Source organism: Ylistrum balloti, unplaced genomic scaffold (genome assembly GCF_031769215.1).
Source record: "Ylistrum balloti isolate Yb309-2 unplaced genomic scaffold, AGI_CSIRO_Ybal_v1 Utg370130, whole genome shotgun sequence".
Lineage (NCBI taxonomy): Eukaryota > Metazoa > Mollusca > Bivalvia > Pectinida > Pectinidae > Ylistrum > Ylistrum balloti.
The window spans coordinates 128493-142715 of NW_026782142.1; the positions used below are offsets into that span (position 1 = coordinate 128493).

General features: G+C 34.1%; 1 protein-coding gene across 1 annotated transcript; it reads right to left on the reverse strand.

Annotated features, from left to right (window-relative positions):
• Positions 1–1727: 1727 nt before the first annotated feature.
• On the reverse strand, positions 1728–4572 carry LOC132550591 (interferon-induced protein 44-like). The gene is made up of 7 exons (XM_060214682.1): positions 4483–4572; positions 3804–4251; positions 3557–3609; positions 3130–3327; positions 2805–2951; positions 2367–2538; positions 1728–2038 (listed from the first exon to the last, which is right to left on the reverse strand). The coding sequence occupies exons 1-7, from the start codon at positions 4570–4572 to the stop codon at positions 1728–1730; spliced, it is 1419 nt and encodes a 472-aa protein (XP_060070665.1).
• Between the last annotated feature and the right edge of the window lie 9651 nt (positions 4573–14223).

Below are 14223 nucleotides of genomic sequence, written 5' to 3' on the forward strand. Positions count from 1 at the left end.
TGGAAATGTAAAGTTTTGGTTGGTAACTGGATATTTAAGGTTTTGGTTGGTGACTGGTATTGTAAAGTTTTGGTTGGTGACTGGATATGTAAAGTTTTGGTTATCAACTGGAAATGTAAAATTTGGTTGGTGACTGGATATTTAATATTTTGGTTGGTGACTGGATATTTAAGGTTTTGGTTGGTGACTGATATTGTAAGGTTTTGGTTGGTGACTGGATATATGAAGTTTTGTTGAATAACTGGATGTGTAAAGTTTTGGTTGGTGACTGGCTATGTAAAGTTTTTATTTGGTGACTGGTATTGTAAGGTTGATGTTGGTGACTGGATATATGAAATTTTGTTGGGTAACTGGATATGTAAAGTTTTAGTTAGTGACTGGATAGGCAATGTTTTGGTTGGTTACTAGATATGTAAAGTTTTGGTTGTTAACTGGAAATGTTAAGTTTTGGTTGGTGACTGGATAATTAAGGTTTTGGTTGGTGACTGGAAATGTAAAGTTTTGGTTGGTAACTGGATATGTAATGTTTTGGTTGGTTACCTGATATGTAAAGTTGTGGTTGGTGACAGGAAATGTAAAGTTTTGGATGATAACTGGATATGTAAAGTTTTGGTTGATGACTTGTATTGTACGGTTTATGTTGGTGACTAGATACATGAAATTTTGGTTGGTGACTGGATATGTAAAGTTTTGGTTGGTTACTGGATATGTTAATTATTGATAGGTTGTTGGTTATGTAAAGTTGTGATGAGTGACTCGATATGTAAAATTTTAATAGATGACTGGATATAAACAAAATTTTCATTTGTTGCACATTTGGATTGGTATGTGGTGAAGCCTCGGGCTTCAGTACCAACTATGTGAGAAGTATATCGGAGAATTTCCTTCTCCTCCTAACTCATGCTCCACTGATGAAACATCTAACCTAAACAGTGTAAATGATGAATGTACAAATGAGCATTCTCTAGTAAAATCTGTGTTTTAACGCTTCATTTCATTATTATATTGTTAAACCTTATTAAACTATATATGACACACATCTTAATACCTAAAAGATTTAAAATAAAAGAAACAAGATCTCGGATATATAACAAAATGTAATATTGCAGTGTTTGACAATGCAGAATGGCTTTCAACATTTTGACTTCTGACAACTGGCATATTTTGATTAGGTATTAGGGAAACTGTGTCTTGCAAGTATCTTATATTCTAAAACCACCGATTGTAATAGATTTATTGTGATCTCAAAACAAGTAAATGCTACAATACAGATGTCACTCTTGCAACTAATCTATAATGCTACATAGGTTTTGATGTTTTGTCCGTGCAGATCAAATCAAAAGCTCAAACGCCTACACACGACGATAGGAAATTGTTCAGTAAATTGGTTCATAACCTGGTTTTGGAAAATCGTTCAGAGGTAAGAAACGGGGAAAATGAATGAATAACTTGATGACAACAGAATCATGCCCTTGATATGGCATTATCTCTTTAAAGTTGGGACCAAGGAAATATTTTCAATATTTGTTTTTTTCAACTGGTGTTGTAAAATTCACCCTATCTTTGTGATGGATTGTTGCTAAACCTACAATAACAATTGGTATGAGAGGTACGATTTCTTGAAATGTTACAAACTATGTAGCAATCATACGACTACATCTGTTTATTTATTTGGTTCAATATAATTCTAACATAAAGCGAATTCAACTATTTGCCAACATACATGTTCACTCTTTCATTTGTGTTAGAGCTGCTTTTTCAGTCTCTATTTGGTCCAGCTGATTATACAGGTAGTCGTCAGAGAAATGAAGGACCTGTCGGAGACAAAGGAGGGACAAAATGTTAACGTTCTGGTCCAGCTCCACTTCACATTCATAGTTTTTGATCGGAAGTATGTGTGACCTCGGTAGTCCCATCACCATAGCAACCCTGTCCACACATTCCTTGACAGTGGGACTAACGAACACATCACTTATTTCGTCAGTCACTAACTCACAAATCCGATCGATCTTGGTCAGTAATACCACTTGTGGAATGGCTGTAGGGGAAACACAACCGTACAAAGTGATATGTAGAACTGTTTAGAATATAAAATGGCGATAATCCTGCTAACTTACATGATGGTAAGATATTTTGAAGAATAACTAGGCGTTAGTGATCTGAAAAATGCCATTTATTGGGGATTAAATATTTTAAGGGTAAATTGTAATACAAAACGTAGAAAGTTATTAATATCATGATATGATAAAGTATTATAAAAGTATGGATTGTTTTCTATCAAAAATTCTTTGAAGATAATTTTACCAGCTACAGCGAAAGGCAGGAAATACAAATACATTACGTCATCGTAAGACGAAAACACTTACATCGTTGATTCATTTTTGTTTGCATGTTCTTTATTCTCTCAAGAACCTTCTCGGAAATAACGTCAACCGTGCTACTGTCAACCACAAATGCAACACAATGGATTCGGTCTCCTAAACCTGGGCCCTTAACGAAACCCATGACCTCTGGAGATAAAGGTACGGCTGGGTTAAACTGTAGTAATAAAAGAGACATTATGTTTGATATAGTGCACTGTTTTTGGCATATCTTGGTAGACTCTAAATTAACCATATTGATTTAGACAATCGAAATTGTGTGTTGAAGCAAAAATAATCTAGCAAACAAAATAACGTATTCATAATCAAAGGGCAAAACTTTGAGGTGAAATATTTAAAGCGATAGTGAAAGTGCAATTGATATACTTTTCGTTATCACAACATTCTTCTGTGGATAAGGACGGAAAGATTTATACTTCTCACCTGAAATCTGTCTGGAACATGCCCATCTAAAAGATAACATATCTCGTGATCATCCAACCCCTGTTCCTCTTCTAAACCGCGTGTGTCACACAGTCGGAAGTTGAGAGGTCTTCCTGCGTACCCGTCCCGTACTTGATACATACGGTACTAGAAAACAAAACAATTATAAAACATTAACATCATAACCAATCACATGATGATATTTGATGACCAAAAAGCACTGTAATACGTTCATGTCCCTCTTCATATATTAGATGTATTCCCTGTTATGACTCAACAATTTTGCAGATTAGTCGAATTTTACTTAACGACAATTGAAACTTACTGTTGTGGTGAGGCTATGTTCAGCACTTCCGGCGTTTGCCTGACCACTTATGTGTCCCCGGAAAATGGAGTTGATGGTATTGAAGAAACTTGATTTTCCCGAACCGACCTGCCCTACCATCAATATTCTGGTTTGTTGTAGACCTAGTCCAGGCAGGGGTTTATATGTTTCAATGGACTCCTTCAGCTCCTTCATAAACTGGGCATAAATCAAATATTGTTTAACGATACATCTTTCACACTGATAATTATCATGTCAGAAAAAAAAATCCAATTGTTCTTTCCCAATTCTAATTACATTTTCCCGATTAAATTGGCTCTATATGCAAATTTTATACAAAAGAAAAATTACAAATTATAATATTTTTCCATTAAGCCAAACATACATGTATATATAGATATGTTGATACCAGTAGCTCAATACATACTCTGGCATTCCATTCAACATTTCGCACCCAGGGTCTCTGTAGCATCTTCAACTCTGTAATTTTGTATTAAACAGTTCATAGTTTGATAAAGAACGAAAACAGCATAAGAACATCAGAGAAACGTTAAAAAAAGTCTATGTATCTGAGCATCTTCGATTAATCTTTATTTGTTCTTTATTACTAATAATTGTACAAGGAGAACTCGAAATTATGTAAAATATCATTCGAATTGACTGTGAAAAATTACCTTCCACACCGTAGACCTCCAAATCCAATACCTGCATGTGTCCGTTCATCACAGAGTTATAACTTTGTCCCTGCATATCGTAGTAACTACCTAGGCTTGTAGTACCATTTAATGGAAAGAAGTTACCATTTTTATTGATAATGCCGGTAAATGTTCTAAGATCATGTCCATTGCTTCCTCCAAACGTTGGTCCATAATTAGCATGCCCATAAATAGCACTTTCAGCGCTAGGCATTTTGGAGAATTTTTGTGGCTGGCAGTTCCCATTGTGTCTAAGTCGAAAAAGGAATGCCTTGTCGTCTGCTGAGTAGGTGTTGTTGGAATGCCAACTTGTGGAGGTATACCCTCCGAACACCGAGCCGTTAGTGTTGTACAAGATGGTTATGGTAGGTCCCTTGTTGTTACAGAAAGTGTGAAAGGTGGTGGCCACACAGCCGTCACGTGAAGCCTAGTTACAATTTAGTTAATTGATTAACCACATACAATTAACAAATATATATTCAATAGTGTAATTCAGAGATAATTTCATTTAAGAGATGAAAATGATAAAGCCAATAACAAGTCGTGTTTTATCAACTCACATGGACTATAATCTTTTGTGTAGTCAGCGATGTCTACCTGTGTTCTATGATTTATGCTTACATACATTAAATACTTCAAATATGTGTTGAATATTTACTTTAAACAGTAGAATGAAGCGCATGCGATGGTTGACGTCTATCCATCTATGGAGCTGCTCCCTGAACTGATCCGTCAAACTTGTTCCCATATCCTCCGTCAGACTTGAAACAACTGACGATGGTGTAAAGGACTTGTTTGTCGTGAACCTAAGAAAAGATGTCCAGACTTTGTACGGGTCCACATAATCAACGACACATATAATGTGGAACATGCTGTTTGGTCGATCGCCACGTGAACAGCCAGTGCCATTTTAAGATGAAGACTCCTTTATGTAGCTGGTGGCTATATCTCTAAACAACGCACGGAAGACCCGCCGCATACTACACTGAATAATAAGGGTTAGGTGTCTTGACCGAGGACACAACCATGCCAGCTTCCTGAGGAAAACTAACCGCTATGGATACTGAGTGTCGAACCACAATGTGGAACATACAATGTTTCAATACAGCATTTATATAGGCACATAAGCAGTACAAAAGCAACCTAATACCGTTCAGTATATAGGCAGAAAGTAGCAACATCGGATAATTGAATAAGCAATTCAATGCAATGTACATGCATATTCACATCTGAAGAAACTGACGATCGATTTACATGAGCTTATATCAATAAAGTGCCCTTGAAGTATATAACGCATATAAAATACAACTGTTTATTAAGGTGTATTATATTCAATTATCATTTTAATATGATGTTCCCAAGTTAGGTTTATTCTTAATTTGAATATAAATTGCATAGATACATACCAATGTTCTGTCAAAACTCTTTTCCCAGAATTATATCTTTGAGACAGACAATCCTTTAAAGAGTTCATGTAGAAAACATTCGCAACATTTCATCCGTCAATACAACTGCAGTGATGTAGACGGTATCGCTTCTCATGTGATGTGGCAGCTGGTTACTGAGTCACCGTAAGTTGGCATAAGGGCAAAATTTTAACTGCGTCTTATAAGTGATCCATACCATTATGCTGTGATCTGTTTGTCCACCTCATTGAAGTGCACCTTGTTTTTGAAGAAGAGACATATTTATGGTCAAGTCTGAAGGCTCACGAATTCTAAAGATGGTAGGTTCTTTGAAAAAAAAATAACAGAATATATAGAATAATAAGGACAAAACCTTGTGGTTATCTTGAAATCTACTAATTGATACTACCTTTTACATTATATCTGTATGAAAGCGATAGTGTTTAACAATCGTGTTTGGAACATTTTTCTATATAAAGTTAATACTCGTTGTCTCGAAATAATTTTTAAGTCCCGATTTTTTTTTCTTCTGTATCTTTGTAATCTTATTTCGGATGACTCGAATTTCATTGAGTTGCAATTTCGGTTGAGTTGAAACGATTTTGCAGTCCCTTCAATTGGAAAGCAAGGGAAAAATCATTCGTTGTATTGAAATTATTTTTTGTCAAAACATCGGCACGAAAACGGCTAATACATACACAAAGTAGAAAGTCACATATGTGTAACACATGGCTCATTACGACGTATCGGTGATCCATCGTACACAAAACACTTGGTCTCTGGCAATTAATTACCAATTTAATTATCCAGGTAAAGTTTGGTTTCTTAATAACTGTCACCATCCTGTAGCAGTGACTTACCTGTACATTAAAAAAGCAGCACGTTTACACAAAACATGAAAACATTTAGCTTGGTTGCGTGCATCTTCCGGAACGACAAAAACGAAACCGTCAAACCAGTATGACGTTTTAACGAAATCTGATTCCCACCATTCCGATATAAACTAATTTAATCTTGTTTACTTAGTTTTAACCATAGGAAATCTTACATTTAACATTAAAATAACACGTTGGTTTAATTATAATAAGGATTGTTGTTAAATGAACACATTTTTGAAACCGAATATTCACAAAAAGTATTGTTTCATTAATCATAGATAACCGTATGATTTAAACCAGAAAACGATTTTGTGTGTATTTTTTATGTAAACATCTTCCTGATGGAATAAATTTTGAATCACGCCAGACATATTGCGTCCGCTATTATTGTAGAAACACATTGCTTAATATTTGCTTCAGTTTATAAGGTTCGAGAAGAAAACTTTACTTAAGAGTCATTTTAGACAAAACGCTTAGAAACAACTATACATCTCCCTTATAACTAAAATAAGAGAAATTAGGATCTTCTGATAAAATGTCGTTTCCAATTATTTGGCGGAAAAGGATATGAAGACATCGTCAATATTCGTAACGCTATAGAGGATTATACAAAAGACACATTGGAACAAAACTTTTATTAAGGATATGCTGAAAGGCTATTTAACTGTTGCTGAATTTATGTATCTGGGACTTTTCAATGTCTTCTCAGTCCTTACTGGAAAAGTGAGGGGTGTATGACAAGTCTTGTTTCAATATTGATGCTTATATTGTATAAGTAACTCGGATGTTTATTAATTCTTTTCCACAAATATTTGTTTTGGTCATTTTATCTGACAATTAGCATAGGGCTTGCTGAATCTCAAAGAAACTAAAGAATATTGTAACGATTGCTTTTGATGATGAAAATATAATCTTACAGGATGTGTTTTCTCGGGTGTCATCATCCTCAAACTTTCAGAGTTTACGATAACTAAAGATCTCTGTACAGATCATTAGTTGACTTAAACTGTTATATTTCGAGGATGAAATTTCATGAACTGGATAAACTTTGGAAGCAATTTGTTTTATTCTCCTCGTACTCTTTTTCAGGAATCTCCGTGTAACTCTTTCTTTCGTTCATATTTTGCCCAGTTGTATGGAATTTGAGTATACATTATGATTATGTTGCCATGTTGGTAATTTCTCGATTTGTCGGATATCCATTCAATGTGTCTTTTTACCCGATTTAATTTCATTCTCGAAAGTAGAAAAAATCACGACATCTCTAATTTGTTATATAGTATTGCTATCTACGTTGTTTACAATTAAATGTGTTTGTTATTTATCTTGCAGTTTCAATATCAAAAAAGATTTTTGTTATAACCATATAATGTCACTGATTTATCTACTGTCTTTATACAGTAAACGTTTCACTGCCAGCTTAAAGTATATGGTACACAGTACAACGCAGTCTCGTTAGCATGTAGTAGTGTAAGTGTCATAAATATCAGTCAAAATCTAAAAATGCCCCCATATTCTGACAATTTACATCATCGCCTTTTCTTTTGAGGTACTTATCATCTGATGTATTAGATACATGTTTTTGTTAAGTGTACCGTCACAAGTCATTTGACTTGCTGTTACAGCTCTATACACGATTCATCCAAAGTCAACATATTTCAAACCATATAATATCTACTATGGGAACGTGCGGGCATGCATCAACTAAAATGATGTTCTGACAATAAACACATAATTATTAAAATACAGCTATTTTCATCTTATACACAAACGTTAATGACTTTGATACTTAAATAAAAATATATCTTTCCCATATTCTTTTGAGACAGTCTATCTAAGCATAACCTGGTCCTGCTTTCATCACAAGGTCTTTTTCTTTTTTTATTGGATCAACATATTTTAACAGTTTTCTCATTATTGCAAATACTTTGTCATCTTTCGTAACATCAAGCAACAGAACGTCAATTGGTGTATGAGCGTAACTACATATAATAAGTGTCAACAAATATGAATGAAATACAAACGGTTTACCGTGAGCTATCTTTATGCGAGTTTTACTTTCAATCATTTCTACAAATTCAAAAGTCGAGATGATAGTATGTCCATGAATTCAAGTCCCACGAATTCTTAGTTCCACGAAAATATATGATTTTACAGTATACCTTTAAATGATATTTTCTTTGATACTACCTATTTATGTAAATTAAAGCCCACAAGACTTTATCGTGTGCATTTCCTTTAGATTGCCTCGATGTTTGGTATCATGAGAGCTGATCAAAGTGTGGGAAGCTCAGAATCTGTGGTTGACCGCAAAACCAATCAATCCAGCTTAGACAGAGTGACACAAACACAGGTACGAGTATATGTGGATACAAACACTCTTCGTGTATACCTAATACTATATTATTGAAACCGTTTATATATTCTGTTTTATTGTGAAATATTGAGCAACATATGAAATAACAGAATGGCTTTAATACTTGAAGCATTGTTATGGTACTTCTGTCGAGCTTTTTAAATAATGTAAACATGGACTAATATCAATAATAGTGACCATGCTATAGCATTATTCACATGGTGAGTAACACAACTACCTTGATTTACAACAGAAGTTTCATTTTTGCTTTTAATAGAACTTGATTTCTGGTCAAGTAGAAGCACTATATGAAAGTGTACAGTTACAAAACGAGTTAGTTAAATCTCTAACTGAAGAAAAGGACATGTTACTTTATCAACTTGCTGAGGCTAGAAGCCAGCATCTGAAATCTCGTGTGGAACAAGGAGAAGAACCTGTCAGAACGAGACCTGCTTCCATTTGTTTGGGGCAAAACTGTGCCCACCATTCAGAACTTGAAAAACTGAAATCTAGGATGTCGGAATTGCAATCACATTCCAAACGCTCCGAAAGCATTCATGACAGACAAAGGAAACGACTTGAAATGGAAAACACAAAAGTAGTAAATGATAACAAAAAACTGAAGGAAGACAAAAAAACTTTTATACATGAAATTAGGCGGCTAGGAGAGATGAATGAGAAATTAATGAAGGAGAAAAATGAAATAGAAGAGAGGTGTCGGGCTTTAGAAGGAAATATCTACGATTTGTCTGGTGGAAGAGGTAACTATATTGTACATATGGATATTGAAAGTTTAGTCAAGGTTAAATTTTCATCCTCTTGTTATTGGGAAGAAACTAAAAGGTGGGTTTACATTGTGAGCTTCAACAGATTTATATATTTTTATGCATTTGTGGTGAATTAAGGATGAAAGTCATGTTTGGTCCGAAGTTTCAGTGGATTATTATACGTTTTGCGTTTTATGTACTTCTTTATCTATTGTTGTACTTGTAAGCCAAGTTGACATCGAGATTCGGTTCGTAGCGTCAACTATTTCTACGTTCTGCTGTTACTTTGATAATTGCTCTGAGTCAAACTCTGGACGTTCAAGGTTTATAATACTAAAAACAACACTCTGGAAACAAAACAAAAACGGGCTAAAGAACACATTTTGAATTCATTTCAATATCTACAACACTTCACGATATAAGTTTTGAAATATATCATATCTGTAACATTTTGAACTCTTTGGTGTTTTAGGTCTTTTTCGACAATATCAAGCAGGAAAACAATGTAACAAGTACTCGATTAAAGACAGCTTACACTGTACGTCTATGCATTGATATATCATTTGTATAAGGGATCAGCATTATATGTTAACTGTATAAATTTTAATGTATTATATTGTGTATTGAAGTAATATTTTATGTTTTGCGTTACAATATATACTGTAAATCACTTAAAATTTGCGAATACTTATTTTCGCGAACTTGCAAGGTCAGACATATTAGCGAAAACATGATTTCACGATGATCCAGAAATGCCGTTAAATTCGCGATGATGAACTGTTAGAGACCAAGACTCAGCAAGCCTCCGGTATCGGTAACGGAATCAATATGTCTGACATCCAGAGTTATTTTCGTACAAATAATTGCGATGGATTTGAATTGATTGACTCTCCTCGCATAATAAATCCCATGCAAAACATAAGTGATTTAAAGTACATCTTGTAGACATCTGCAAAGATTTAAAAATCTATTGACCAATACACTGATACAAATTAAATCATTTTAAATATCTCCATGTAAAGTTCCAGTGTATTTCTTCGCTGGAATTCAAAAAAACTATGCTGACGATGTATCATCAGAACTCAGTGCCATGTTGTCGCTTCAAATGGAGTCACGAGGTGTCAAAATTAGAGTTGAGCATTGCAGTGATCCCCAACACCTCTTAACGAACACTCCTCTGGTTGTCCTGTGTATCAACGCCTCCAGACTAGGCACTGACGTCCATCATGCATTGCAAACCGTCAAATGTAAGAAAGCCAAGTCAGGTGATTAACTGAATATCAAGTATTAGCATATATAGAGGACGCAACAAACGGGTAGACATCAAATTATCTTGTTGTCTGTTTTAAATCTTTTCAGTTCCGAAATGTCACTTATTCTAAAGACTGTTATTTTGAAAGCGAAAACTTGAAAATTACATTAATGCACAATACTATTGTCCAATTTGGACTTTCGTTAAAAATGTATCCTTTATGCCTCGATTTATCGGTAAAATTGCAAAACTTTAAACCCTCGAAAAAAATTGCAATAAATCTAATAAAAAAACTGGTTTGATTTAAGCTAGGAATTATGTTGCGTGTTTCTAGTACTTCAGAATACTGCATACACAGTAAGGAAAAAATTAAGATAAATTTTTCTTTTAAGATGAATTTGGAGCCATTTAACTATAAACACTTTGTTTTTGCCGCATTTATGAATGATAACTATAAAGGTGAAGACGTAGATATAATCATTATTAGACTTGCTGTTATGCTTTCTGATGCAAGGTGATCGTTCGGTGGCCCTTGTCGTTCTTCACCACAAGGAGTACCATGCCCTCCCATCCCAACCGAGTGAGAAACTATTGGTCGGAGGCCAGTATCGCCAGCTTGGGGTCATTGTGGACATAGCCTTCCTCAAGTCCAAGGGCATTTATATGTGTGGCATGAACGACAAAGCTTTGGACAGGCTCTGTTCTTTCCTGGTGACTATCATAAAACAAGTCTGATTTATCTACCTAGTGTGCCTTTGTTATTCTTATTTGTGCAACTATCACAATTTCTTATATCTATTGAAACTTGACAGTTGTATAAGGGGAAACTACTTATACATCATTCTTACTCCAAAAATATAATTAAGTCTTACCTTCAAATTCGAAAAAGGTTCTTGTTACTGTGTGCATTCTAAGCTTTATCAAATATGGTTGTTTTTGAACACACACGCTTCTGATTGAAAATGTATATAATGTTTTTCATGTCACATTCTTTCTGGCAACATAAAAAAATACAGAGAAAAACTGAGAAATGTGTATGTACGCATAAGATTAGTGTTCTTATGCTTATCGCTTTCAAGAGCATGTGCCCATTGTACCAAGAACGCCTTCAAAGGAAAATTTAGGTTGTTTAGAAAATTGATGTTTGCACGGACTATACAGAAAGTGTTACACCGCATCATCACAAAGTACAAATATATAATGTAAACACACATATCAAACGTTAATGAATAGTGTCTTTTTGACTACGCTATGTGACTGTATATCCCTACAGACACTGTGGCATGTAACACTATTATATCATCAATTTGCGCTAATACTATTTTTAAGGTTTTTGTTTATTCCAAGCAATCCTTCTAACCAACCTAATAGCATTGTATTCAACAAAAACAATCTCGAAATATACGATGAAAGATGAATTCTTACACACGCCTTCAAATGATAGTGTAGTCAAATAAGAAAAAAATATTTAGACATGTTCGATGTACTTGTAAGTACATATATTCCTTGTAATCTCATCATTAATCGTTAATCCAAGTAAGTAATGGCATATATATATATATATATATAAACATATGGCTACCTTGATTCATTAATGAAATATATTTTGATATGTATATGGGATATCTGTTCTTGTCAATATCATCTTATTTGAGATGTAACAAATTAATATTCGGTTATCTTCGGTGTAACTTTCGTTTTGTTTTGTGTAAATTTTTAAATCAGTAGATAATATGACATGATTAAGTTATATATTACCATTACTCATTATTACATAATATGATAGGTTCTGGAATGAGAAACATTTGTATAATGCCGTTTGTATTTTTTTTTTCTAAATTTCTACCAAAAGGTGCTATTCACTTGTGTGTCTTTTGTACAATCTTTTAAGTATATTTCTCTCTTCTTTTGGAGGACTCGCTCCGGAAATCGGTTATTGTTGTACAATAAAAGTTGTTACTTCCTTTTCATATTAAAAGATTTGAAATGAAATGTTATTATGTTTTGTATTATGTGTATGAACCTCCGTTTTCGTGCATACAGACATAAATGAATGCTGATAATAGCTGCAATATCTTAATTTGGTTCTGAAATCTATATCTGTCAGATACGTTTCTGTGTTCCCTAAATTAAACAAGGCAATTTAACGTATATTTTTATCGTGAAAAATATACCTAAGTCACCATTCAAGAAAGTGTAGCTCATTTTAATTGCTGTTCGCACCACAATACCACTCGACAACAACAGTACGAAGTAGAAAGAATTTCAAGTATTGTAGTGTGACAGCAAAAAGATCATATTCTGTATATTGTGTAAAATGATTTATTTCTAGAAGGAGTAAGGGGGGGGGGATATTTTTGTTGATTCCGTGGGTACTTTTATTTAATATATGCATGCATATGTCCATAAAATGGCAGTTAAAGATTATGAACATACATTTTAAAGAAAGTTAAGTTGATTCCCTTAATGATATTTATGCCAATGATCAAATACCAATACAATAAGTTTTTTTTTTTTTTAAATATATTTGAAATACAAGCCAAAGTACAATGAGTTCTTCGGTATCTATTTGAATTACTAGTATTTTTGCTATTGAAATGGTAAACAATGTGAAATGACAAAGACATGTATTCGCTCACACATCAACTTATATTTTCTGAAGAAGAAAACATGTAACAATCCTGAACAATCGTATGGAATGCTTATCAGACAACTTAAAACATATCTGGCTTCTTTATTTACAAGACATTTTCCATAGTTTTCTAAAGTACAGATCGACATTTCCTCAATATCACTATGTCACGAGAGTCCGATATAGATATATACACTGTCTATTTTCTGACACTATTCAACAATATCTTGGCGCTATTTCTTGATACCATGTATATGTATGGCTCATACATCGGGTAATGAATGGTGTATTTAACTTCATTACAATGTCAAAAGGGAATAACAACTCACACATTTATAGTAATTGTCACCAAACTTTATCATGGAAGAAAACACACATGTAAACAAATATTACAAAGAAATTGCCAACCTGTTAACAGAATCGTAATTTAGACTCAAATTCGATGAAAATATCGCAAACTATGAACAAAAATAAGATTAACATGAAAGAAAGGCTCCGAATAAGTACAAATAGAATATGGCCAGATGTTCTGAAAGGGTTACGTCTTGTAAATCCTGGTGAATCCATGTGGATAATGTCACATTCTCAAATGAGAACAAGGTATAATGTTTAAAACTAAGACGTGAAACGTACAATGATGATAATCCTATTAGTTCAGGTAGGCTAACCAAGTCCTACTTTAAAGGTAAATCAAAGCTACGATCGAAAATATCGAAGTCAAAATATTCCTGAGGGACAATTTCTTACACCATACTATGTTACACTGACATATAACAAAAATACATGGAAGCATAGATTGGTGCTTCAAGAAATAGTAAAACTCTTCGACTGTGCCAGACGAAAGAAAAGGATCAAAATTTATCAAAATCATGAAATCTTGAGTAGGCAGGACGGACAGTCTAGACGCAAACGGCATGGTCATAACAGGAGACCTTGAAATAAGGGCACGCATACATCAGAAATAAGTTTCCCAGCAAAGCTGGATTCAACACCACTTCGCCCAGATAATGTGCTGTGGTCACGCATTTCCAAGCAGGTAAAGATGGTTGAACGCTCATGACAGTATCATAGGGAAATTAAGTTGGACGACGCAAACGAGCGAGAGAGA